This window comes from Morone saxatilis, unplaced genomic scaffold (assembly GCF_004916995.1).
Source record: "Morone saxatilis isolate NCDOM2014 unplaced genomic scaffold, NCSU_SB_2.0 Contig5, whole genome shotgun sequence".
NCBI lineage: Eukaryota > Metazoa > Chordata > Actinopteri > Moronidae > Morone > Morone saxatilis.
In genome coordinates this window covers 3,477,815-3,505,808 of record NW_023340095.1, presented here as the reverse complement: position 1 = coordinate 3,505,808, position 27,994 = coordinate 3,477,815, and the positions used below count along the sequence as shown (strand labels likewise).

The 27,994-nt window shown below is 37.4% G+C and overlaps 1 protein-coding gene across 1 annotated transcript in view; it reads right to left on the bottom strand.

Moving 5' to 3' along the window:
• LOC118339193 (inactive dipeptidyl peptidase 10-like) overlaps positions 1–27,994 on the bottom strand; it is a 79,081-nt gene that overhangs the window by 9,146 nt on the left and 41,941 nt on the right. Inside the window, exons 5-14 of the mRNA XM_035676753.1 lie at positions 24,629–24,723; positions 24,227–24,301; positions 7,778–7,830; positions 7,334–7,415; positions 4,644–4,764; positions 3,683–3,837; positions 1,658–1,755; positions 1,437–1,560; positions 1,313–1,351; positions 129–236 (exon numbers count right to left, since the gene is read on the bottom strand). Coding sequence (XP_035532646.1) covers positions 129–236; positions 1,313–1,351; positions 1,437–1,560; positions 1,658–1,755; positions 3,683–3,837; positions 4,644–4,764; positions 7,334–7,415; positions 7,778–7,830; positions 24,227–24,301; positions 24,629–24,723 — 950 coding nt within the window. The remainder of the gene's footprint in view (positions 1–128; positions 237–1,312; positions 1,352–1,436; positions 1,561–1,657; positions 1,756–3,682; positions 3,838–4,643; positions 4,765–7,333; positions 7,416–7,777; positions 7,831–24,226; positions 24,302–24,628; positions 24,724–27,994) is intronic.

Here is a 27,994-nt window from a genome sequence, read left to right as displayed (position 1 = left end):
AAAGACCTTACTGTAGGCGGGACAGATAAGGGAACAAAAGGAGAAAAGTATACACAGACACTTAATTTAAACAGTGAAAGCACCTAACTAAATGTATTCAGTTTATTAAAAGTTTGTAATAATTTTACTAGGTTGGAGATCTTGGTGATATGGTTGAATCCCCCACGGCCACCGTGTTTTAATGGCATAGTGATGAACAATATTGTGCAATCCTTGGAAAACACTGGCTCCTCATTCTGGGGGAAAACAGAAAAGAGAACGACAAACATTTTTTCACACTGTTGTTAATAGTTGTTGCCATGTAGAACACAACAGGTTATGTGAATTGACTGTATTGGCAGGTTAAATGAAAAATAGATTAATGGCCTTTCTCATGGAAAATATATCTTGGCAAATAATTTACGGTTAAGTTAAAAAAGACAGCAGCCTGTCATTGGTCTGATAGAATTTTTTGTACCAAATGTTTTTAACAAAACTGGCCAAATGGCTTTTATTGATTATACGTCAATGGCAGCAAAAGGCCAAACAGTCCTATATTAGAGACAGGCCTTTAATTCCAATATCTCTTGTTTTACAGGTAAAATATATCATGTTTTAACAAGAAGCCGCCCTGTTTCCTGATCTGGTCAACATTTAAATTGCTGTACTGTTTAAGCAAACTCAAAACTTTATCCATGTTTACTTTTAATTCAGTAACTCAGTCAGTACACCAGTCATATCATACTCACCAATGTACTGTTCTGAGCTTCTCCCCAGAAAAATTAAACAAAACTTTTCTATTCCCTAATTATTTCCAATCACTTTTTCAATTGCTGGTAGGATACCATCAATGAAATGCTTGAGGTTTCACATTAAAACAGCTCTAAGTGTATAATTTGTCTTTTTCCAGTGTGAATTTCAATCAAAACACCTGCACCCGAGTGTTGAGTTTCACTGGCAGTAGCAAAAACGTTTCAATAAATGTCAAAAAAGTATAGGAGTATAAGATAGTTAATGAATAAGTATTTCAGTATTTCTTTAAAAAAGTAACTCAGAGCAGAAGATGACATGGCTATGTTGGTGTACTGATTGAATTAGGGCTGTGGAAATATACCTGACACTAAATTTAACATGTGAACCACTGGAGTACAAACAGTAGCATTCCCCCTTTTTCCCTTCCCTTTATTAGTAATTAGCCTACCTGTGTTCATGTGGCCATATTATATACTATATTGTATTACCATCACCAGCTTTAATATGAAAATCAATAGTGTAATTTATTCCTTATGTGCTTATCAAAAATAATGAAGCTCTTCTCGACTGACGCACTTACCTGACGATCAAGCCACTTCTCCGATGTCATCATGTGTTTCTAAATTGAAAAGATCAAGTCAGTAAAACAATAAAAAAGCACTAGAGTAAATTCATTGTAGAATGATTAACAATAACCTTCTTACCTTTGTGCAGTCACTTGTTAGGACATCACACAATGAAAGAATTGACATGTTTTGAGCTCGATTAACCCAACGCACACTCAGCCTCTCCTGTGTCACCCACTTCACCATGGTGACGTAGTACTCACTGGGTAACAAATATGGGAAGCAGTAAACAAATACCCAACATAAACAGCCTGGGTCAGTAAGATGCTAATATCGCTTAAAATGTGCTTGAATAATACCTCTTTTCAAAACTGTCGGGAGGTCTCAGTTCTGTTGTGAGCGAGCTGCCGTCTACAGTGACGACATAGAGTCTGACGGTGGGATTTATCTGACCCATCTAGAGTAAAAACAGAATGTACAATTTCATTCACAGGCCTAATCAAATTAGATGCAATTCACGAAGCACTGCACGCACTGAACAACACGCTGCTCTAGTTTTCTATTTTTATGTGCCGTTGTACTGAACAATTCCAGTAAGACTTAGTATGAGAACATAATGAGAGGATGAAAAAAACAGAGAACAACACTGTGTTGTACACTGTGCAGGCCCTGGGGCAGAGTCAGTCGTTTTTCTTGAAACCTCCCTCAAAAACAGAACTCATTAGTCTACATGACAAGGGACATCTCAAAAATACAGCATAACCTATCACTAAGATGACAGTATCTATTCCACACTTATGCCTGCTTATTTTTATGTCTTTATTTCTATGTCTTCTCCAATTCTTCACATTCGGCTCTTCTGGAGGTATAATAGCTTCTTGGATTATTCTGTTCTGTTATGTCATTTGTGGCATATAAAATGAAAAGTAACACAACTGAAACTTACTAATAATAATGCTAAAGAGGGAATAAGTCAGTAATATTTTTTTCCTGCTTTCTAATACAGTGACACTAATATTATCATGGAGGACATGTAACCATTACGTAGATGAGCTTTAACATTGTGTTTGCAGACCATAGATTATAATTCATGTTCAATAATCTAGTAACAAAACGTTAAAATTATTTGCATCATTTTAGTGCTAATTAGCAGATCTAAGCTTACTAATAGACTAATCTAAGATGGTGAACATGGTAAACATTACCTTTTCAAACAAAAGCATGTTGCATGTGCATTTTGCTCAAAAGCTAGTTTAGTCGTATTATTCTTATATTATATAATATCTATATTGGTATTAGCCTCAAAAATCCAGTAGAGGCCTAGCTGTAATATGGCACAGTTTGTCACGCTGACGGTAATTAGGTATTTCCTTTAATGCAGACACATGATACCTATGAAGAATACCCTCTAGGGTAGTACTGTTACTGCGTATTGACTCATGAGAGGATAACCACACAAATTTATCCTCCAGTGGCTGAAGCAGATGTATGACTGTCAGAATGGTGTACAGCATCAGTGTTAGAGGAAGGAGATGGTAATTAAATCTCTGCTTCATTTAGTCCCACGTTATTATAACACTGACCCCAAGAGGATATTAGCAACAGAATTACTGTGTGTGTGTATACAGTTTTTACACACTTTGTGGGCAAAGCTAAGATCAAGTGCAGTGCTTCATTAATTAGATGCTGTCCTATGAATGCCCTCCCCCCAATCTAAGCCGGCAAATCAGGCTGCCCTCTATCTTATGACCCCCATTCCACCACTTCTCCACAGCTCATCTCCCATCTTAGAGGCATTTGATACACTAAACATCCGCATCAAAGGACGGGAGGTGTGTTAACTTTCCTTACTAAAGCATATCACATTCCTATCCTTCCCAGTGCCATAGATCCCTACAGCCATCCCTCTTCAAAGAAGCAAGTCACTGTAACATGAATTAAACAAGAAAGGGATTCACTAACCTTCATGGATACACTAAAGCAGAAAGCCTGCAGTTGTATTATTCATAAAGCTGGTTTGATACAACGAAACTGCCATCTAGTAGAGTCAGGTTGTAAGGGTTGTTGTACAGTATGAGGTAAGCTAAAGGATGTCAGGAGCAGTCAGACTTCAACTGGATCTAATATTTCTAGTGCTGCTCTGATCAGAGAAGACTGGAGCTGACCAGAAGGTTTTGGATGCTGATGTTGGATTCAGTTTTGGTTGTAAACAATAGTTGCAGCTCAGATTTAGTGTGTTATTTTTGACTTAATGTTTGTACCTGCCATCTGTTTTCTTAAAGGGCATTTTAAAAGAACATCAACATGCCAATATCCTACTCTAATTCAGAGTTTATTTAAAATTCTGGAAATAAAGGCACTGGACTTAGTACTCTGAGTTCGACCTTTGGATAAGGGTACTCCTTCCCCCTGGGATACAACGAGCCTGTAAAGCGGGGCAGGAGCATGTTAGGAACCAGGGAGTCGTTGATGGTGAGGTAGGCCAGTCTGGAGCCGTCAGGTGACCACCAGTGGGCCGCCTGTGTGTGCAGCACCTCCTCTGGTAAACCAAGAGAAAACAAAATCAGCCAGTCTGAGCCAGGAAATGCACAGAACCTCTGCTTCTTCTATTCTTCTATTTCAATCCATTTCCTGTTTATGCTCCTCTTTTTAAATCTCAGTTTATTCAATTTATGTTGTTTTTTTTGTGGTGAATATAAATTATTAGTGAAAATGTGATAGAAGATTTATTGAAAATGATATGCAGTCAATATGTCTTATTCCCGTCTCAACATCTTCTCACTCCCAACTTGTCAAATACTGTTGCTTGGTCTACGCCCATCTTACTTAATTTCCGTCGATGTATGAACAGACTTTCAAAATAAATCTTGAGCGGTTAACGTTGTGAAACAGACACAGTTTGGTTAGTTTTAGTTTAAAACTACTTGGTTAGGATTAGGAAAAGATCATAAATTAAGTTACGTACCTGACCTGGGTCAGGTACTTCCCTCCTGGGTTAAAGTTTGAGTCATCCATCCACCCAACCAACCACCACTATATGTTGACTTTCTCGCACCGGAGGGATACCTAGAGGGTCATATTTTAAAGCGGAGGGCCACTGACCAAGCAGCGGTATTTGACGATTTGGGACTGAGACCGTGTTGTCAGAGACTTATTTAATTATTTTATGCCACAATCCACACGAAGTCTCGAATAACTACATTTAGAAAATCCTTACACACAAGAGAAAAGACTGCTTTCTTCAGAGGGAAGAATGCCAGATTCTGTAGGTAGCATTTCAATCTGTTCTTCAACCATCTGTCCTCTATTGTGCCAGGTTTAAACACACAGTATCTTCTCTCTTACCCTCATACAGCCAGTCTGTGATGCCGTTGAATATGATCCCCTCCTGACCAGAAGAGGTGAGCCTCCACGAGCTGCTCTGAACATCCGTTTGGTAGTAAATGTTGTTTTCAAATATGTAGATCTGTGAGATAAAGAGAAAATTAATTAAAAAAAATTAATTAAAATTATTCGTTAAAAATTAAAAGCTAATTTGTTCATGCTCAAATGCCTGAAACTTTTCATGGTTTCCGCTTCTCAAATGTGACAATTCGCTGAATTTTCTTGTCTTAAATTCCAGTAAAATAAATAATTTTGAAGTTTGGGGTGTTGGTTGCACAAAAGACTTTGATTGTGTTACTAATTATGACAAACTCTCACTATTTTGAACATTTTTACAAACCAAACAATCAATCAGTCAATTAATTGAGAAAATAATTTGCAGATTAATCATGATAAAAATAATCAGTGGTATCGGTACACTTACTAAAGTAAGTACAAATTACCAAACACACCCACACATTTATTAACTGTAAGGAAAAATGTGCAGAGGGAACATGCTGAAGAGATAGAAAGATAATATAAATCAATTTGATTTATTTAGTCTAGAATGCATTTAAATATGTTATACAGGGTCGCTGAGGCAGAAGCTTAGAGAGCCGTCCTCTGATCGCAGGGCTAAAGGTCTGATCCCCAGCCCCTCCTGTACACATGTCAGTGTCCTTAGGCAACCGAACCACACATTTCCCTCAGTGGTCAGGCCAGCACCTTGTGTGGGTGTGTGAGCGTGTGTGAACGAGAGGAAAATGGTGAAGCGTTTCGGATAAAAGCGCTGTATAAATGCAGCCCATAGATATAGACTTGTTGAATTTTTGCATTCCCGCCACCTTTCATGCATTAGTCTTGAAGTTGAAGCACCCAAGTACTGCGGCGATAGAACATCTGCTGAACAAATTGAGAACCTTCAGTACCTGAACTGATCTCACACAGACCATACTCATTGATAAAAAAAATATTTAGCTATTGTTCTCATCTCTTGTGGCAACACAGATAAATATGCAGGAAGAGCTTATGAGTAATGAAAACGACTCTGTCATTAGCGGTGTGACACACTGCTGCAGGGCTTCCTGGTGAACGGTTTCCATCGAGGGCAGGTACGAATACTGAGGAAACGAGATAAATATGCTATCACATGGTTAATTACTTTCCTTGTCTGTACTGGAGAAAATAATGGACTGATTATTCTGTGCACAATACTCTGCACGATGGAGGCATTACTCACACAGAGAGCTTTGGCCACCCAACAAGATGTCTTCCAGCAACAGCTTGATTAGTGTAACTGTTGCTGGCTTCTCTTCAAAATAATTGTTTAGTTTAAAAGGGGTTTGTCTTTCCTCTCAAGTCAAAAACAGCCTTTGATCAGCCTTTACCTCAGAGAATAGAATAGGTTCTATGAATACAATGAATTATACATAAAGCAATGTTACATAAGACATTAAATTAAACATGGGTTTTCCCCTTTCTGCATGCAGCAAGGTGTCTTCAGTTTAAATGAGATAAAATGAATTCAAATGCAGCTGGTTAGAGCTGCAGCTACAACTCCCTTTGACTAATCTGCTGATTATTTTCTCAATTAATTGTTTAAATTATAAAATAGCAAATAATAATGGTAAATAAAGATTAAAATGCCTGAGAACCAAATGACATATTTGAATTGCTTGTTGGTCTTTCAGTGCAAGATTCAGTTATAGTGATATAAAAAGAGAAATTAGCTATATTTGCTTACTTGTACTTCAGATTTGATTTTGTAGGTATGAGCCGCTTCACATACACATCTATATTTTGGATTTGAACTTGTTTACTCTGCTGCACAACAATTTCCCTCTGGATACATAACGTTCAATCTTATCTTACTTTTGTTTGAGAAATTAAATAAACATTTTAGGGAGGTTTTCATATAGTTCTCTGTCAGTATTATGTATTTTTTGTTTTTAATAATCATACATACTTAATAGTCAGTGTTTTTTCCTCCCTGACATTTGGCCATTGATCTAAAACTGCAAACTTTTCTCAAACTTTTCTTTTCTGCACCCCTTAAAATCAAGGAGGCCTCACAAGCTACCATGAAGCTTTGGCGACCCCCATGTTGGGAATCACTGAACTGATTGATGACTCAACTAATCAGTTAAGTTCTACAGTTTTGCCTTGAAATGTATGATTTATGACCTTGAAGCAATGTATATTGTATAATGGAAAAACAGCTACGTCTTTACATTTTGTATTAGAAGAATTTTTTTCCTGCGTAATTTGTGCATTTTCACACGTTGACTATTGACTATTTATGCATGCTTATTGACACCATGACTTCTCACATGAATATAAAATGATACATACTGTGCATATATTATGTTTTTGGATGTATTATGTTTTGTGTTGTGGAAAAACTGTAATATTTGTTGAGACAAGGAGAATTATGGGTCATAATGAATCGTGCTTACATCTGTTGAGGACGACACATACTGCAATTTGGATCTCCTTGGTGGAATCGCCCACTATAGTACATAAATAATGAATATAATTGAACTTGTGTTGTTGTTGACTTGTTGGTTAATTAAGGTAAACATAATCCAACATAAATTACCCACTAATGTGTTCTTAAGAGAATAATGGAAGATAAATCCCAGTGCATTATTTGGCCCATGTAAACAACTCACCAGCTGCTGACCACGAACGCCCCACGAGGCAAACTGGAGGACTGAATCTGACACCTCTGGAGGATTCAGCTCCCGAACCTCTCTGGTGTGAGGACAAATAAAAACGTGTTACACATGAATCATCACACACAGGACCAGGAAGCACTTACATCTGTTTTTAGATCTCAGAACAGACACAATCACTGCACATTTACAACCAGTTCAAATCAGTTTGAGGTGAATAATGTGCATTATCATTAAGTGAATTAGCTACAAACCTGATGTGGAACTGAAAACTGAATTTTACACAACTTTATCTGAGGGCTTAATTTGTTTAATTCTCTCATAAAAAGGAATTGGACATTTTGTCCTTGATTTAGGTTTAACAAAGAGAAGATCTATGACCATAAAATGTAAAATAAGTCATTTAATTACGGTCTATGTTGATTAGGTTTAATTACACACCTTGTATACAGGTTGTAGATCAGGTACGATGCTAAGAAAGAGTGCTGGTAGACCTAAAAAACAATCAAAAGAAAAACAATTTCATGTTGTGATAGGCATTGTTCTTTCTAGCAATTAAGGATAGTTAAACAAACAAGAAAAAGGGAAAATAATTCAGATAATCCTGATTAATACAGTCGATTAATCAAAAGATTAATCATCAGAACTGATATTATCAACACAATATTAGTCACAATAACAACGCAAAGCATTCTGAGAACATTTTGTGATCATGTTTTGTGATGTTATTGGTGTAGTTTCTTCAACAAGCTTTACTGTACTGTACTATCTACTGATTTTCCCATTTTGTTTCTATGTTACTAACTTACTGAATGCATAGGGACAAAACTGATATTGTGAAAGAGCAAAGAAGCATGACAAGTTTAATTTCTGTAAGCACATACCACATTTAAAGGTTGTTTCATAAAATACATCGACTCCAAGACAATACAGTACAAACATACTATGAATTATAAGGAGGCCAAGTAGTGCCTGAAGCAAGTTAACTGAATGGTTCACATCAAAGTGGATAAATGAATAATTTACCACTACTTACTTGCTGTTGCAAATTGTGTGCATTTCAGTATGACATGTTAATGTAAATTTCATTCTGCAGTGCCACATGTTTGCACAACTCACCAGTTTTGACCTTCCACTAATTTTACCTGCATGTGCAATGGAATGACCAGAGAATATCCACAAATCCTTTTTTTTAAGATTGATTGAGATAATGGTTCAATACCTGAGCGTCTCCACATGCTAATCAGCTGGGTCATTAGCATAACAATGTAACAGTGAGCCCACCCCAGAGTGATATGATAAATACTGTGGAGCCGCTCTGTTCCCCTCAGCAAAAGATCAATTGTGCACAAAATGGAGTCTGCTAGGCGGATCTACCGGCCACCCAGCCTTCACTCCTAATTTGGACTTCTCTTTTCACTGTATCTCCAGGAAGGAAAAATGGAATTGTATTGTAACTTGACTGCTCTTCTTCTCCTTCAAAAAAGACATCAACATCATTCAGCAGACACTCCTCATTCTGTAGCTGACAGCTCTGTGATGACTCCCTGAAAAGGCTGTCAGTGATGGGTGACACATGAGAGGGGTGGATGTTTGGAGATGTGAAGGGAGTAACAGACTGTTTCAGACAGTGGCGGTGTGTTTGATTGTGGTGTGTGGTGGTGTTCTCGGCAGACTGGGGTTACATGGCACTTGTAAATAATTCCTATCATTTGTCTTATACAAATGAGAATATCACATAGGTGGTGTTTGCAGCAGAGTAACGACTGCAGCATAAAAGCATTTAAATTTCAATACAACAACCTGACACTTAATTGGTGCTTTTCTCACATCTGAGTGTAGTAGTCATTTACTGTTAGAACAAATGCTGAGATTCAAACACAAGCTTGGAGGCGTTGAAAGGTTCAGAGGGTGAACATGAACAAAACATTCAAATATATGGCTGGGAAAAGAACAAGGTGCATGAATATACGTTCTAAATGACAATTTGTACGGACCACAGAGGGCCGCAGTGACATTTGGAAGGTCGGTAAATGCAGTTAAAGCTGTAACTTATTTGAATTTTACAACTTGTAGTAAAAAACTTCAGTATTTAATCTCTAACGATCTATCTGAATTCAATCGGTAAGGTAGCTCGCAGAGTCTCAGAGAGGAGCCGACGCACACACTTCCCACATCTCCCACAGTTCAGTTGTAAATTTCAGCATAATACTGCCACCAGTGATCCTCTAGCACAGCATTAACACTGTTGCCCATCTTGTCGTTGTGCCGCCCGATTATGCTACTAAATCGCATTTTTTCACATTTGTTTTACAGATGTAGTGGATTTATTTAAACAGTCGCTGTGGTTGAACTGATTGTCACAATGACACCCACATATACGTTCACTCACATGTAGCCCAGAAAAGCATAATTCCAGCCTGAGGGATGCAGTATGTTGGAAATGAACTAGTTTGTACAATGTGTTTATACCTGTTCCTCTGACTTTATCACACTCCCACCTCAGTCTCTCTCCAAGAGATCTGTGTCATTCGCTTGTCTTTGTATTCTTGGAGCAATTAATTATACATATGGGCATGAAGCAGTTTCACAGTCTCTCCTCAAAGGCATTTATGGTGCTTTGCGCTTCAAATCCTGTCTTCTTTCTTATTAAACATGCAACCAACTGCGTGAAGGGGCTGTGAATGTCAAATTGTCGGCTTTGGAACGTTACAGAAACACAAACCCAAATTCCAGCGTTGCAGAGGTGTTGGGGGACATTGTTTGATGATCTGACTAGCTTATCCTTTAAAGCATGCGGATACCTTAAGCACAGGTTTTATCAAAATTAATGATGGATGACTGCACTCAACTTTAGATTTTCCATGTCTAAGAAGACTATGCTATTATGTCACTGGCTCACCAAAATAAGTTATTTTGGAGCTTAATAACTTAATATTATTCGTTCCACTTCTGGCTATATATGTAAAGTTAAAATGCCCGCTGTGAAATCGGGCCTATTGCAAGTTCTGTCCACACCATCTGATAATTATCTGGGGAAACATTTTGGATTCAATACCATGGAAAAATTTAGGATAAAGTTGAAGCTGTTTGCTGCCTTTAAATTTTTGATATGTCAGAACTTGTTTGGAAAATTTGGAAAGTGTTTTCATCTCTCATTTAGTGCATTAACTCTTTTTGAAAAAAAGGCAAAAACCACCTCAAGCATGTGGAAAACAGTTTTCGCCAAATGGAGAAAGTTATTTTGAATTTTTTCGTTTCCATCAACCTTTTCTAATACTCTGCTTAAAAATGTGCATAAAAATACACTGATTGAAACAGCTATTGAAGTAGCAGAGGCCCTATGAATAAAGGCCTAATTCTAATCTTCAATGGAGTTCAGAATTAGGTAACATGGGTTGCATTTGAATTCCCTTTGAACAAACTACATTGATTCTGGTAGGTTTGACAAGAAGATAATAAGCACACAATGTCTTTACTGTCATATTAGGTACCTAAGAATATTCATTCAAAAAATTATTTAACAGATTCTCCAGTGATAACAAAAAACTAAAAGGACGACTTCTAAAACTTTAAAATAAGTTTCACGCTTATTGCAATATTTGTCAACACTAGTCAGAGGAGCTTGTAGGATTTTATTTAATGCTTTTATCACAGAGTGCTTTACAGACTAATAAATGACAGAAATACTGGGACATTTTTAATTGATGATTTTAAAGTAAGAAGTCTGGCAATGAAGAATTTGGCTCATTAAATCAGTTTAGTTTAATTCAGTTTAGTTCAGTTTAATCTGGGAGATCAACTCTCCTGAATGCTTTTGCAGCTGATGATCAGGTTAATTTACTTACTTTACTTCATTAACATGCATTTCCAAATTAATAAAAAATTGACACTGTGTGACAGCTGCAATAATCAACACCTCTATAATTTGGTATCCGTGCAAGTCCTGAAAAATGCACTTTATAATCTGCACAGAAGGCTGCTGACTATAAAAAAAAAACCTTGAATAAGATCTATGGAAACCTTTGACGCAGCAGTATAGTCCAGCCAAGAGGTAGCATGATTATGATAAATTCATAAGACAACTGGAGACAGTGGTGCAGCAGCAGGCCATTACTCTCCATAGATTTAGGCTGTCACTTTGATGATGAACACATCTGCTCCGTCCATCTCAGGAGGAGATAGCACCTCTAAAACTCTGCTGTCTCAATCCCATCAAGCACATAGAGCTCATTATCAAGCCTGCTCAGTTCACCCACACTGCAATGTTCCTGCGGCCATCGAATAATAGAATGGAACAGCAAAGAAACATGTAGTGTGATTTGCAACAAGCAGTTTTACTGATGTTGGACACAGGGACAACGGGTGTTCAGTGTGATAAATGAAAAGTGTTGCATTTCCTGTTGTAACGACTTGCATGAAACATAAAAGTCTTGTTTCTTCAGCACAACAAAGTCACAGCTGCCAGTCTCTAACAGAATCCAAAGGGAACTGTGAAAGAAAGGGGTCGTGTAGTGCAGGTACACTATGGGATCAATACTGAACTCTATTTTAATCCAAGATGACAGTACTTATATAGCGCCTTTCTACCTGCTGGGGTGGGCAATTTACTTTTTACACAACCCTGTCTCCTACAAGTTACCATTGTATGTTACTAAATTGTTCTCAAAATGACGTGGTGGTGACAATGTAATACGTGCCTGGATTGAAACACTACATTTATGTATAATGTAGTGGAGTTATGAGGAGGTGGTTGAGGTGGATGGTGGGCACCCACAGTCCAAGGTTTGCATCCAGACTAATGCAAGGATGAAAGTTTGTGATTTTGGTTAAGTTTAGGTAACAAAAGCACTTTGTTTAAGGTTAGGGAAAAATCATTATCATTGGTAAAATGTTAATAAAAATCTTAAGTCACTGCTTACTTTTGAATAATGTTGTAGTCACTACGACTAGTAGTGTATTGAATGGTTGCCTTTTTTGTAGAAAACAAATGAAATACAGTGAACTTTTTGCAACTTGCCAGGTACGTTAATTAACAACATTTCCTCATTATTTTAATAGAAAATGTAATTTGGTTGGCATTATTTCCCTTAAAATGTGTTTGCTTTTGCAAATTAGTTGCATACAAACGTAATTTCTAAGAGACAGGTCAGTACTAAAATGTGAACATCTTACAGCCACTGACAGATAAATGTTCAATTTCACCAGCAAACAGTAATTTTTACTTTATTTTACCAGCCTTTAGCTGGTGCTAATTTCCCACACTGCTTTCTACCTTAACGGACAAAGCACTTTATAATTGGCCTCTCATTCATTCACACCCACTCACTCTTTTTCTTTTATTCATTGTATTATGCACTTGTTTTTTTTTACCAGCACAGCTGTATGCAGTCAGATGGAAATGAGGGAAATTCATCAGGATGAATTAAGGATTACTTATGAGTTGTATCCAGAATGATGAAAATCAACATGGACATTTTCCATCTTAATATTGATTTCAAACTGTGATAATTCCCTTTGTAAGTACATTAATGCATTCATCTTCATTCATTTCAGGATTAAAGAGTGAAGAATAAAGAGGATTATCACAGAATGTATTTTGTGTATATATTAATATTACCATAAATGAATGCTTTAATATATGTATATAATATGTTAAACTGTTTTCTGCATTTTCTACAGAATGCAGTCAGACTGGAGCCAGAAAGCTGTAATTACATTCAAATAAATTGATGATTTATTAGGTCTATAGTATACCATATGTCACCACCACAGATGCACTGAGGGGCCGTGCAGAATAAAAGTACTTTCAGTACTTCAATCATTAAAGTGCCGCTGGCTGAGTTTACAGGAATGCTGTTTACCTGATTATTCAAGTAACCCATATTTTTGTTTCTGCAACCTTGTCCCTAGATATTATGATTTTATACCACTCATTTGTTTTTGCAAATATGTTTTGTGTGAGACATCATTGCTGCTAGGGGTTATATTCAGTGAGAAAGAGAAAAAAGTCTGGGTGCATGCTGTGTGTACAAACTTCAGGACTTTGACACTACAGATAGGGTACTGAGTCCTGTCTGTGGTTAGGTTTAGGCAACAGAACACTTTAGATTTTAACCAAGACCATAATATATTCCTCACCTTATGGCAAACTTAGGTGATTTTCCACCAGCTTTGTATTATTACAATGTGGGTAGAGTATGCAAAGGAACAACTTTCCTCCAAGTTGCCTGCACCCAGAGCTCCCTGTCATCTGGCCGACTTTTATCAGCTCTGCGGCTGCTGTTCGAACTACAGATTTTCCTTCCACACTTTTTTGTATGCTCGCCTCTATGGACAGTTGGGTAAAGAGAGGCCCAGTTCCTCACCGCTCCGAAATCATAACAGCCTGTCTAAAACCAACTGACTAGAACAACCACAGGAAGACTGCGACAGAGGAAAATGTTCCTGTAAGGAAGAAAAATGATTTAAAGACTGCAATGCTGGAATCAGACATTCGGAAAGGAATTATGGTATATGGAGGAGGAAAAGGCCGCCGCAGCCGAGAGTCAAACACTGCCAGTCTGTTCAACATTACACCAAAGCTTTGGGCCATGGACAGGAGAAGGGTTGAGACTTCAAGATCCAGAAAAGAAACTGTAAAAAAAAACAACCAAAGCCAGTAGGGTGAAACTGACATCTGAGCATATAGAGTAAGTGCTATAGCAATGGTGTTTTGTTAGTTTTCTTGTAGGTTTTCTACTTTTTGAGCAAAAGGGAAACCACAAACATTTTTTTTTTCCTGTTTTCTCTGGACATGCTGCACCAATTTCAAAAATATTACTTTCTATCTTCTACTATCTTTCAGCCCAGTTTTATAAATAAGACCACATTCATATCCCTTCATCCAAGTGCTGTGAGTGGCTAAACATAACCAGTTTAAAATGAAAAATAGTAGTAAAATATTGGTATTTGTGGGCACATATTTACTCTCTGTATGTATGAATGCATGCATATGGTGTAAATCTGCATATATAAAGTGCACAAGTCAAGTATTTATACCACTGTAGATTTAAAAGATTCCTTTGTATGATATCCTCAATATCAATATCATACAGCAGTTTTCAGATTAATTAAACAATAGGAAATGTTGTTAATATATTAAAAAGAAACAGATGTGTTCCTTTTCACAGAACAGAAAAAACAGAACATGTATAGAGCCAAAAGTATTTGGTCTTACGCTACTGTTGCAAAAAGCCAATAATAAGACAGATTGTACAAAAATCATGGTCCATAATAGAGTGAAAGAGGGAGTAACACAGTATTTGTAGAATTTCAGCTGTTTCCCTGTACTCTTAACAGCCCACTTTAAGGTTGGTTTTAAAGAACCTTCCTTACAGATGGTAGCTAACAAATGCCCTCTGTATGCTGCAATGTTAATGAGTTTTCCAGGATTGTGTGCACAACCTGTTTCTATCTTTAGATTCAGACCTTAGAGGCCACAGTCCCTTATCTCTGCTGCATGGTTGGATCACATATCTCAACTGTGATAAGATTCATACAGAAGGACACAATGACTTACTGATACACTCGATACAAGATTTGAGAATGGGGATTATTTTGTTTATGTTAAAATACAGCTTCAGTGCTGCAGTAAGCAATCTAAATATCTATCTTACTGCAAGGTTTTCTATTTAGCCTTTTTTGCATTTCAAGTTCAATTGTCACATACAGGTATCATAGTGAAATAGGAGGATTTACTGGCACAAATGGAATATATTATGCATAACTATGTTTTCAGTGTATAACAGTTACCATGGACGTAATGTAAGTAAATAAGCAAGTAAAAAGTATTCTCATTAGCTGTCCACATTCAGGATCCCAGAGGGTAGTTAGCCTAGTGTATCTGGTACCTTCTTCCAGATCGAAGCAGGTATAAAAGGCAGTTATCTGGGTGTTTGGGATCCTTAATGATTCTCATAGCCTTATTCTTGCATTGCCTGGTGTAAATGTCTTTTAAGCAGGGTAGAGCGCCGCCTATTGTACGTTCAGTCAAACAAATCCCTCTTTGCAGGACCTTGTGGTCCTGTTCGGTGCCGTTTGTGTACCAGGTGATGTTCCTTGTCAGGACACTCTGAGGTGAACCAGTCTCTGCTTTTTCTTTCTCAACACAGAGTCAGTATAGTAGTCACCTCCCATGTCAGCCCCTCAATGATGTGGACACAAAGGTTCTTGAAGCTGTCCATCCTCTCTCACTCAGAACCCATTGATATTAAGGGGGGATGTAGTTACTCCCCTTCTTCTTCTTTGGTCTTACTGACATTCAGGAGAAGGTTGTTGTCCTGACACCAGTGGGTCAGGCCCTCTACTTTCTTCAAATAGGCCTTTTCATTGTGTCATTATCAATGATCGAGCCCACCACAGCTATATCATCCACAAACTTGACAATGATGTTCGAGTTGAAAGTGGCTACACAGTTGTGTGTGTACACTTGAGTACAGCAGGGGGCTCAGAAGGCAGCCCTGGAGCACCCCGGTGCTTCCGGTCTGCGCCTTCAATGAATGTCACTCAACCATATGTCTTTGCGTCACTACATCACCCAGAACAAAGTCAATAAGTTCAAATTTATGCACAATTCTGAGTAATTTCAAACCTACTAATTATCTTACATATAACAGCCAGTAAGCTCCAAAGTAAAGTCAGATGTGTGATTTATGAAGCTAGTACTTCAAATACTATCTTTATAAATACAGCTCAGCTCTCTCACATTACCTTTTGTGGCCACTTGGAGAGTTTATATATATATTATATATATTTACATATATGAATAAAATGCACTAATTATGTTTGAACAGATGTAAAAATGTAAAATGTTTCTCCACTCCAGCACACTCCAGGCGCAATATATACACTCATTATCCGCCATTAAGTTGCCATGAGACCAAGAGGTATATCTAAAGTCAGGCCTCAGAGAGGCTTTTTACCGAGCAAAAACTAGGGCTAGGGCTGTTGAAAACTGTGAGGGGACATGTTTTTCATAAAATAATATGTATTAATTTAACAAAGCAATAGTTGTAGAAAGGCTGCATAACAACAACATAAGGGTAGTGTTTACATTTTTTTCTTTCTATCTCAGAACTGAAATATCTCAACAAACTATTGGATGGATTGCCATGAAATGTTATACAGATATCTGTGGTCACATAGAGGATGGATTGAATAAACATTATATTCAATTTCTGCCAATAGATCCTACTAAATGTAACACACTGGACCTTTAAAACTACTGCTTTACTATTTAAGTAAAATACTAGTTTGTATTGTATATTACATTTTTTTTTTTTATTCCCCTCCAAAATGCTGCATATTATTCATTGCAGTCAGTTACTTTATATCTGCCTGCAGCATACAAAGAAGAAAACTACTGAACGTAAATCTACTCACAACAATAGAAAAAGCTGAAATAGGGTAAATGTAAAGTGCTGTGGATCAGCAGTTGAGCATCTTTCTATACAAAGCTGATTGTTCTGATAAACATACAATCCTCCATCCCATCGTCAAACACTGTAAACACCTGGAGAGGCTGCATGGGCGACCACACAAAGCTCAGTGTTTGTTTTGTGATATTGCCATTTTAGAATAAGACATGCTGGGACTGCTAGGGGTTCAGAGTGCTGATCCTCAACTAGGCCACCATTGAGATGTGATTTGGTCATTTATTTTTTGGCAACCGCCAAATAATTCGCAATATAGGATATGCATTTCTGTTTATTTAATAATATCATCCTCCTCAGGCATAACAACCTATGTTATGAATGTGTGTAAAAGTCTTCAGAATCCTCAATGATTTATGCAGCTTACTAAAAATCAGCAATGACAGGATGCAGAAATTTAGGCAGACCTTTCTAGTTCTGGATTTCACAAATCAAAGTGGTGTGAATGAGGCTCAAGCAGGAGAAATACTCCTTATCCTTAGAAAAAAGTAAAAGGAGTGGATTTAACCACTGTTTCTCAAATATTTGACAGAATGTACCACCACAAAAAATATTCTGCTCTTCAATAACCACCATTATGACCGATGTTAAAATACAGTGGCGTAGGCCTACCCTGTATGTGGACAATTAATGCAAGAGGCAGGTTTATTCCTAATAAGATCGTATATTGACTGTTACATGGAGAAAAAAAGCGCTGTTCCGGTGCACTCACTACTACTACTACTACACCGATGATGACGATGACCCTGCAAATGTTCTGAAAGTGAATCTAGGATGGCTAAATTAAGTGTCTGTTGTCTAGTGGGCACTTGGCCTTAGCTGCTGGGAGCCAAGAGTGGCAGCCAACCCCATCCAAGACACTCGGATGCAGTGATGCAGTTATTTTTATTCTGTTGCCAGCTTGTCTCATAAGCCAGCCGAACCTCACCCATGAGACTTGGCTGGCTTGAGGGGTTAGTTTGAGAGTCTAGTGCTAGCAGCCTGGAAGTGCAGCTGTGTATCACAGCAGACAGGGTGAAAGTTTCTTCAAGGATAAGCTGAAAAGAAACAACCAATGCTGGAAGTAGTTGTACAGTTGCTATGGTTATCAAGTTAGCAGAAAGGTGTACGATATTGTGATTGTTTTGTTTAATTGCAGGTTTTTGTGCTTTATCCACTTCATTTAGACTTGAATAACACATTTTAATCAAGCATCACTGTATTAAACAAAAACAGTTGTTTTATGATTACATTTTTAGAGGTAGTATAAATAAGTGATATTAGTGAAAGACCATAAATACACCAGCACAGACATTCTTTAGATATACTGTATAACACCCCTTGTGTAATGTGTAATTTACAGTTTGTAACCAAATTGGTTTAATTTCTAATAGTATTATTATTAATATAATTATTTTTACATCTGGCAATCGTTGAAGAAATAGTGTCGGGGGGGAAAAAACTGTTTGCCCATATTAGCTTTTTGTGCCAAAGGGGGTTTTAACAGTTTGACCTCTCTGTGTCAAGCATTTTATGCAGTTAACTGTAATTGCTAATGCATTAGCACAATGTCAAACCCCGAGTCAATCTGGTGTGCAGATTGCATCTGGTCTTAATCTGGAGGTGACAAGTGGATTGTAATGTCTGTGTGTGTTTTGGCATTGCATATTTAATCAGACCCATTAATATCTAAAACTAATCACTACTGATATCACTAAATTATAGAAAGATACCTTTCTAGATGCCTGTCACTTCATAATATGTTGCATTTGCATCTCTGCTATACTATCTTGTCATTGACTGATGTTCGATTCCAGCGTCTTTTCAGGGGAATATTAATTTGAAATACAACAGTACCACATTTTAATTTATCCCTGACTGTTTGTAGATATTACTCTAAGGTCCCAACAACCTTTACCAACAAGGTAGAATAGCATGTATTTTTTATCACAAAAAAGTTGAGATCTGACACATCAGAGGTTTATACAGTCTAAATAGGAACCACATGAAATCGTTATGCACAAATCAACATCTAAAACATACAATCTTCTCAGTAATCCATTTATTATTTCTGTGTGTATTGCTGTGCTTTAACTGTGTGGACTGAATGACTTACTGCACACTGACTTGTTTGATCTGTGCTTGTGAGATCAGACTTCAGCATTTTATTAACAAATAAAGCAAGTTATTAATTAAGTTAACAACATATTTACAGTTACACAATTACTGTATGCCTTCTTATTCTTGATGAAAATCAAGAAAAAATGTTTTGTTGGATTACATTTTAGTGTTTCTGTATTGATCCAAAGTGCCATCTGTCATTGTACTAACTTCTATTGACTGAACTCTCTCACTGTGAAACATCCAATGCTCTCCGAGGACTGAGGAATTTTCAGGGGTCTGCGCTATATGACCTCGATTATAAGGAAGTATTTTCACTGATTAGCTTACAAGTGTTTTGCATTGATGTTCAAAACAAATTCTCGTACACATGTAAAAAAAACCTTTTCAAGCCTTCTGTAATGAAATATAACAGCACACTGGCTCACTGGCTTTGTTTCTCATTCTTCTGTAGTGTGCTTCATTGAAGCAACAAGCGGAACATATGTGTGTGTTTTAATTTAGGATGCTTCTTGATGAAATTAAAGCAAGCCAAAGAAGACATGGCTTTGAATAGCTTTCCATAAAATGCAATAAGTGCACCGCACTGTATGGTGCCTTGATAGCTACAATAGCTGCCAAATTAGCTTGTTGTCGAGTGTGTGTGCACACAGTTAGTAAATGGCCAGTTTGACACACAATAAGCTTTGTCACGTTCAAAATATAGGTCAAGAGGTTCTTGTGTTGCACATCTCGATGAAGAGTTCTTCTCACCACAGTGAGGGGCACCACTGACTAGAATTGCATACACACACGACAGCAGAAATTAGGTCAGCGTCAGAGAACGCCATGTGATGCAAAAACATATTTTTTGATAAGCTTGCATGTTTTCATCTTCTTACATTATACACAAACATCTGTTCTCATTCAGGCTTTCAATGAAACACACTACAGCAGAATCAGAAACAAAGCCAGTGAGCTGGTACATTTAATTTCAGCAGGTGTGTGCTTGAAAAGAGAGTTCACATGTGCACAAAACTATGCTTGAAATCACCAGAAAAAGAGAAAATGCTTCACATTTTTTGACCATCAATGCATACATTTCTTAATAAGCCAAAACACTTCCTTATAATTGAGGTCATTAAGTGCAGATCCCCAAAAATGTCTTAGTCCTTGGAGGGCATTGGATGTTTCACAATGAGAGAGTTCAGGCAATAGAAGTTAGCGCAATGAAGGGAAGGCACTTGGCATGAACACAGTAACACCTGTTCAATGCAATCCAACAACATTTACATCAAGTGCGAAAAGACACAAAGTTCTCTTTTCTAGAACTTGTTAATGTTGATGTCAGCAAACTAAACACAGTCATAACTGTGAATTTATCATTATACTAACTTTCTTTATTTGTTTATAAGAGCTCCAGTCTGATCTCTCAATCACAAATCATTATAGTAGCAGCTTTTAGTAGCTGGACGGTTAAAGTATTAAGACGACCTGCTAACACTAAACCTCTGATGTGACAGATCCTCTAACTTTGTAATAAAAGTTAAAAAATACGACTGCTTTATTGGTAGAGAACTAGTATTGTATGCAACCTGAAAGGAATACCTGCAAACGCTGCTCAGGGCTGAATAAAAGTATGGTACTGCCAACTACATTCTTTAGGTAATATTTGTATTTACAGTTAATATTCTCCTGAAAATACGCTGGAATTGAACATCAGTCAAAGACAAGAAAGTGATTAAGTTTCTGGCATCTAGGTATCTACAGTGCAATCAGTAGTGATTCGTTTTTGATATAGTACTTTTTAATTCACCTGATTAAATATTCAATCCCACAACACACACTAATATTGTAATCCACTTGTCACCTCCAGATTAAGACAGTTACAGGCTAACACCAGATTGACTCAGGGGAACATCGTGCTAATGCAATTGGCAATTGGCAATTACACTAAACTGTTTGACACACAGAGGTCAAACCCTTTGGCACAAAAGGCTGATTGGATCAAACAGCTTTTTGCCCTCAAAGCATTTTCTTCAATGGTTGTAATTTGGCAGAAGTAAATAGGATAATGATACTATTACAAATGAAAAGTAAAAAAATAGTTGTATGAAAATAACTAAACTGAACTGAACTGTACCATCACTTGCCTGCAATTTCACACCAATTACAAGGGCTCTCATACAGTTTATCACCACCTAAAGTACGCCTGTGCTGGTGGACTTGTGGTCTTTCGCAAATTTCACTAATTTATGCCACCTCTATAAATGCAATCACAACTGAAGGCACTAAGCTATTGTGTACAAAAAACAATTTTTTTTCATTTCAAACCATGATGCTTGATTAAAATAAGCTCCTACTATCTGAATGAGTTGTAAAACAAACAAAAAACTGCAATTAAACCGAACAATCACAGTCAAAACACCTTTGTTTGCTCTGCTAACTTGTTAATTGACTTCCAGCATTGATTGTTTCTTTCAGCTTATCCCCGAGGAAACAGCCACAATTTTCAGGAGCACTTTGGGGTTCAGTGTGTAGCCCAAGGACACTTCCACATGCAGACAGCAGGAGGTGGGGATCAAACTGCCTACCCTGTTATCAGTGGACGACCCGCTCTACCTCCCGAGCCACAGCAGCCCTTATTTATCTTTGATATTTTATACTCAGATACAACATAAAAGCTTAAAACAATTTAGTTCAGTTAATGGAGTTCAAGACACATGAATGCTTTATGAGTATAAACGATAAAGAAAACAAATGTTTACAAGACGAACAAAGCATCAAGGTCAGTGTAGCAAAGTCCCGCAGCTGATCAACAGCTGCCATGCTGGCGAGCAAAAATCATGCTAATCTTGTTTCTGCTTTCCACTGTACAATGTTAGATTCATTGTATTCCTTTCAACAGATGAACACCACCAGTTAAAAGGGGTCTGATAGTACAGTGCAACATAACAATTATCTGAAATGTATGAATACTGATGAAAATACTAAAAATTAAACTAAACAGTATCATGTTTATTTCACACAAGATGTTCTGTAATGTATCATCACTGATCTTTATTCAAGTGCAATTGACAGCACAGGTGGCTGGTGTTGTCACGTAAATGAAGATTTTCAAATGTTTTTCTACATTTTTTCTATTGTCTTTAAATACTACAAGAAGACTAAAATCAACTACTAATTGATACTACTGACTACTGTGTGTGCTGATATATCTTCTTCTGTTCCATAGAGCTCCATCGTTGTACAAAAAACTATTAAAAACACATCAGTGAGCCACGCTGTCGAACTGGGTGAAATGTTCCTTCATTACAATAAACACACAATTTGCAGTATGACTCAGTCTCTCATACACCATCCTGCTACCGCAACCCCCAGTGGTGAAGGAGGAAGGCCAACAGGATCATCAGAGACCACAGTCATCCCAGCCACAGACTGTACTGCATGCTGCCCTCCGACCACCAAGCTCAGGAACAGCTTCATCCTGATGAACTCTCAAGTTCATGACTAAGTCACTTTACTTGCATCGTGTGATACATTAATGTCACTTCACATTTTATACCAATGTCATACTGGTATTATTGATGCATTGCTTCCACCTGTTACCTAGTTTATAACTGTTAACAACGTGTTTCCATTTCAGGATTTATATTTATTTAACTTACGCTAACTATTTTTTTTTTTTAAGTTAAAGTGACACTGATTTAGTTTTGCAGTTTTTATTTGCACTGTGAAAACAAAATACCTAATAAAACGTATTTAATTAGGAATGTGTCTTTAACTTACAAAAAGTATTAAAATAACTTGTACTATCCATTTATACTTATCACTGTACACATCACAATATACACACATTATATTTATTTATCTATGGTTTACAAACTGTTCTACTCTATTTTATGTCCTGTGGTTTTAGATTATAGTTAATTTTATTATTATGTACACATTTGCATGAGCTTTGTTAGAAGGAGCCTGCAAACTAAGAATGTCATAGCCAATGACTAATTCCCTGTAAATGTTGTGCATATGACAATAATGAACTTGAAACAAACAGTTGGTAGTGCACTGAAGATGCAGTATAAGCTCATAAGAATAAGAATCATAAGAATCAACTTAAAACAGCACAGGCATTGCCTTGTATATTTATACAAAAAGGTGATAGAGCCTTTGCACTTGCCTGAGGAGATCCGAGCTGTCTCGTCTTTTAAAAACCTACTATTTAAAAAAAGATTATTTTGTAGATTTCATTTATGTTTAATGAGATTAGTTTTTATGGTTTATAGTCCCGAGAGATTATAATATTTTGTGCATTGCAATGCTAAAAGGTTTTCTTTCTTCTGAAACTATCAGGTTTTGGTTGGTGTTCCAGTACCCCGTCCCCTATAGCTCAACATTGTGTCATGTTTATGCCACTATTGACGCTTGTGTTTTGACCTGTTTTTGAATCAAAAACAGACAGTGACGGTCAAATGACCTCCATTTGGCCATCAGTTTCTGAGAAGCTTAGAGATAAGAACTGTCCTCAATGTCAATGTCAGAAATTAACAAACAATAGTTTTCAGCTATGGGGAATATACAGGAAGAGCATTGTGTTTTTGGAATGATTAATTGATTTGATTTCTCTGGCTCACCATAGTGTGCGAGGGAAATAAGCCTCTAAAACTGGAAAGCTCATAGTGAAACTGGGGTCTTTGATTAATCATTAGTGCAGGGAGTTGCATAGTAACTCAGAGTGCATTGTTACATAAGCTATAATGGATATGTATCTGTTCTGCGAGACGGATGAGTGACAGGCGTCAAACACACATTGTGTTAAGATTGCCCTCTGGGCTAACCTCTGGTCTATGGAAGAACTTCTAAAAATAAGTGCACTGAGTCATAACAGACGATCCCTCTGCACAAACAGCTACTTGTACCCCTCCAACACTGTGACTGATAAAATACAGACACTATCAACATTAAAAACACCCTTCATGGAAACACAGAGACTAAAACTTACTAGACTAAAGAAGAAGTGATGGAAGAAAAGTGGTCAGGTCAAGTTCTTATAACACATTTTATAGATATGTTTTAACATGCATTAATACTTGCACATTTCATAGCCCGCAGGGTTGTTGTAGTATGCGATTGAAAACATTTCTTTTTATATTTCTGAAACCTGCACCCCCCGTTCTGGATCAATGTTGGCTTTAACTCCCTGACTCCGAACAGACAGATCTCCATGTTGGTCATATTTCCATTTTAGTTCATGAACTGTAAACCTCCAGTATTAGCAGCCCCAAGACAAACACCAGTGTCAGAACATAATGCAACCTGAATATTAAGAGGTTCTCACCTGCTTGACATCATATCCCAGGAGAACAAAGTTCAAATCGGGAGAAACCTCAAATTTTGAAGCCTTAAAAGTTGCCTGTGGGAAGAACAAGAGATGGATGAGATCTTTTTTTTTTTTTTTTTCCTCCAAAACAATAACATTTTTTTCCATGGAGATACCCTTAATATTTCAGAGATAACGACGTCGCCCAAACAATACGCTTGTCATTGGTGAACCAAAATATAAACTAAAAGCATTATCACAAACTGAGTTAAGTGGTAAAGAAGTTACAGTAAAACTTTTGCAGGGTCAGAGTTTACTTTCTACAGCTTTTTTTTATCTCAATAAAAAATAAAATAAAAATGATCTAAATGCACTGGAAGAATTTCATACATTTAGAGAAAGACAGTAGTTAGCACTTACAAATGTTGTGTTTTTCAGCATGAGTTCTGTCTCGTTGCTGTTTGTGCTGACTTTCAAAATGTCTCCATCCCAGCTTCGAAAGATAATTTCTTCATCTAAGACAAACACAGTCAAAGCACTGCAGGTCATTTTATGTTTTTTTTTTTTTTTACTGCTATCTGTTATTCAAGTGTGAGTATTATAAATCAGGTACACGCCAGTGGACATACTAAACATATAACATATTTTTTTTAAAAAGACTGAAATGTGAAAGCTGTGAAAGCTTTAGAGATTTCATTTCATGTTCCAGAGTAAAAAAAGTAATGTTCATATTTTTTCCCTTACCAAACCAACCCTTTCTGAACTACAAAATATAATTCAGTTTGCAGAAAAACTGGGAATCATTGACAGGAGAGCTCACAGTAAATGATAATAGTCTTGACTGGGGTGGCCCGGTCCTTCTTTGATTTTAAGGGGTGGTAAGAAAACTTGATATACAACTCACGCTGTTCTACTATCTCAGCATTTCATTTATTTCTTTAAAGAAAACTAAATGACTTTGTTATTTTTCAAATAAGAAAAGTATCCTTTAAGATATAACCTTGAACTCAAGCTACATTCACAGAGCCTTCACTCTCTGATAAACCTTGTCCTGCATTATTAAAACTACTAAATCTTGTCAAAAAAAGAAACCTATTAAGTATGAATGTTTCCTTAATTTTTTAAATAAATTTTAAATAATCTGCTCATAATTCGTCAAAATCGCTCTTTTTGCACAAACTTCCTGTTGTAATTGTGCTCACTATTTGGGATCATTTTACAGTTTATCAATTGTTCTGTACAGTTATTGTTATGCAAATAAAATATGAAATATCCATGAACTTTTCACTTAATCAGGGGTTGTCAGTTTATTCAATGATAGAAAAGGATTCCTTAAAATAAAAAGTTGGGAACCACCAATTCTTAAAGCTGTACGCAACAGTGCCACATGGATTTGCTGTCCAGGTCAGTTACATGCCAATTAAATCAAGCGGCTACGTAATTAATGCAAACTTTAAATTCCTCACACATACTGCACCGCTGCTATACACACACATCAGGCGCTGTGTGTAGGGTGCCACCGAAACGGCCTGACGATCATTAATCATAAAAATCATTACATATTATTTACAGGGCGCAGCTTCTAGTGTTACCACATTTTTCTGTCATTTATTTTGCTGCTTTGTCCTCTCCTTTGCAAGACAGAGGGCAGAGCTCAGCTCCACAGAAACAGAGAGGTTTAATGGCAAAAGTCTGCCAAAAGGAGCTCCTATAGTGATTTAATTGAAGGATAGATGCCAATGGAGCCCCTTAGAAGAATGTTTGACAAGAGAAGAGAAAACAACAACAAAAACAAAGAGTCATTTAGGAGGATCCGTCTAAGACAACTCGGCTCATTGAGACTACACTTCAGCTCTCAACAGTGGAAACAATGACAGCAGCGCCTGCAATAACTCTAGTCTAATCCCAAATCAACACCACAGTCCAGGGAGGCCTGAATCCCATTAATGCATTTGACAGGTCTAAATCATTTCAAGGTCCCCATCTCATGTAAATGTCAATGAATAAGCTCTGAGGCATCAATCCCAGGCAAGAGGGCTATAGACTGGCAAACACTCAAAACACTTTTGAGTATAATGACAGGAAAATAAATACGAAAGACAGATGGATTGCTCATGTTTAACAGGCAAGTAAATCCTCAAAAGAGCTCTTGTAGAAACCCTTACCTGCAAAAAACAAACAAAAAAACAGTCCTCTTTGCATATTATATATGCCGCGCATGTATCAAATCAATGGTTATATAAACCATTTTACAGCTGAAGTAATTGGAAATCGGGGCAACTGTCCTCCTGAGTTGACAACAGTTCCATCAATAAAGGCTCAGAGGACAAAAATGGCATGCAATCTCAGCTGTGATTAAAAGTGTCCCAGCTATCCAATGACTTGCCACTGTTTTGTAAGGCCAAGAATTAAAGAAAATCCCCTGTTATACCACTGTTGACACTGTAACCCGACTGATAAATTACACGTCTCTACTCCTTGAACTTAATATTGTGGTGTGACGAAAATAGCCAAGTTTCACAATGTAGTATCAGGAACAGCACCAGATAATGGTTTTCATTGTTGACTTCACATTGTTGAGTCAGGATGCGAAGTGACAGGAATTTTAAGGTTAAGGAATAAATGGGCATTTTACCCTAATGTTGCACTTCAGTATTTTACACATGAAGATCAGTTTATTTGTCACAGGAACACAAGCCAGCCTGTGAAAACAGTGTAAAATCTTCTGTGGCTCTGGAGGGCTATAACACTTGATGATGCCGTTAGGGAAAGCTTGTGTTACAATCTGGGCTGATGGAGTTTGAAAGATATGATCATTTGCCAGGCAGGGAGTGACTAACAAAAAGAGGCCACTGAGTTGTATTGTGGGAATTATTGGATCTAGTGTTTTTGGAGACCAACACTACGTCAGGGTATTTCAACCTCTGCTGCTTCCATTTTCTCTCTTCTTTTTTTATCTGTCCCTCGCAAGTCTCCCAACTTTATGGACACGCACTGATAAATTGCTGCTGTGCAGCTCAGATTTCGACATTGTCACTTTTTATCTATGAGGAGCGCTGTCGATAAGTTTGGATGTGATAGCAGGTTTGAACAACACTATGAGCTCTGCGGCCCATAGTGCAGTATTCATCCGGGTAATTTCTTTGCTGCGGGAAGTGGCTTTTTGGCTCCACGCACCACTGAGCAGCTTTCAAAGGATTGCACGGAGCGTCGCCTCCAACATTGTATCCAGTTCTCTTTATACGCCCATGGTCTCTGCTGACCGCTGAGCCTCAAGAAAGGAAGAAATTATATTAAGTCCATACCACCATAACTGTACACTGCCCTCGAGAGCATCCGTTGTTTCAGCAAATGCCCCCAAAATGACATGTTTACATTCAAGTGACAAAACCCATCACAAAATACATTTATTTTGGCACAGATTATTGATGCTGTCCTTCTCCTGGACGGTAGATACAACTACGTGATTTGTTGTTTAATTTGGAGGACTTCTTGCGGACCGATGGCCGCAAGGACTCAGCCTTGGTACGGGACGCCAGCTGTACCAGGTGAGCTATCAGGATGCCTCTGACTTCTTGAACTTTGGACTACTTAAATTAACACAGAACTTTTTTTTTCCACTTGTCTGCAACGTAACAGCTGTAAACATTAAAACATTAGAAAAAGTAATATACTTTTACAATGGCGAGGGCTTGTAATTAGTTATATTTCATTCTTGTGTAGCAGCATACAGGTGCTACCTGTCATTCTGTCTGCTGTTGTGTATTTAGCGCCACAGGTGGCCGT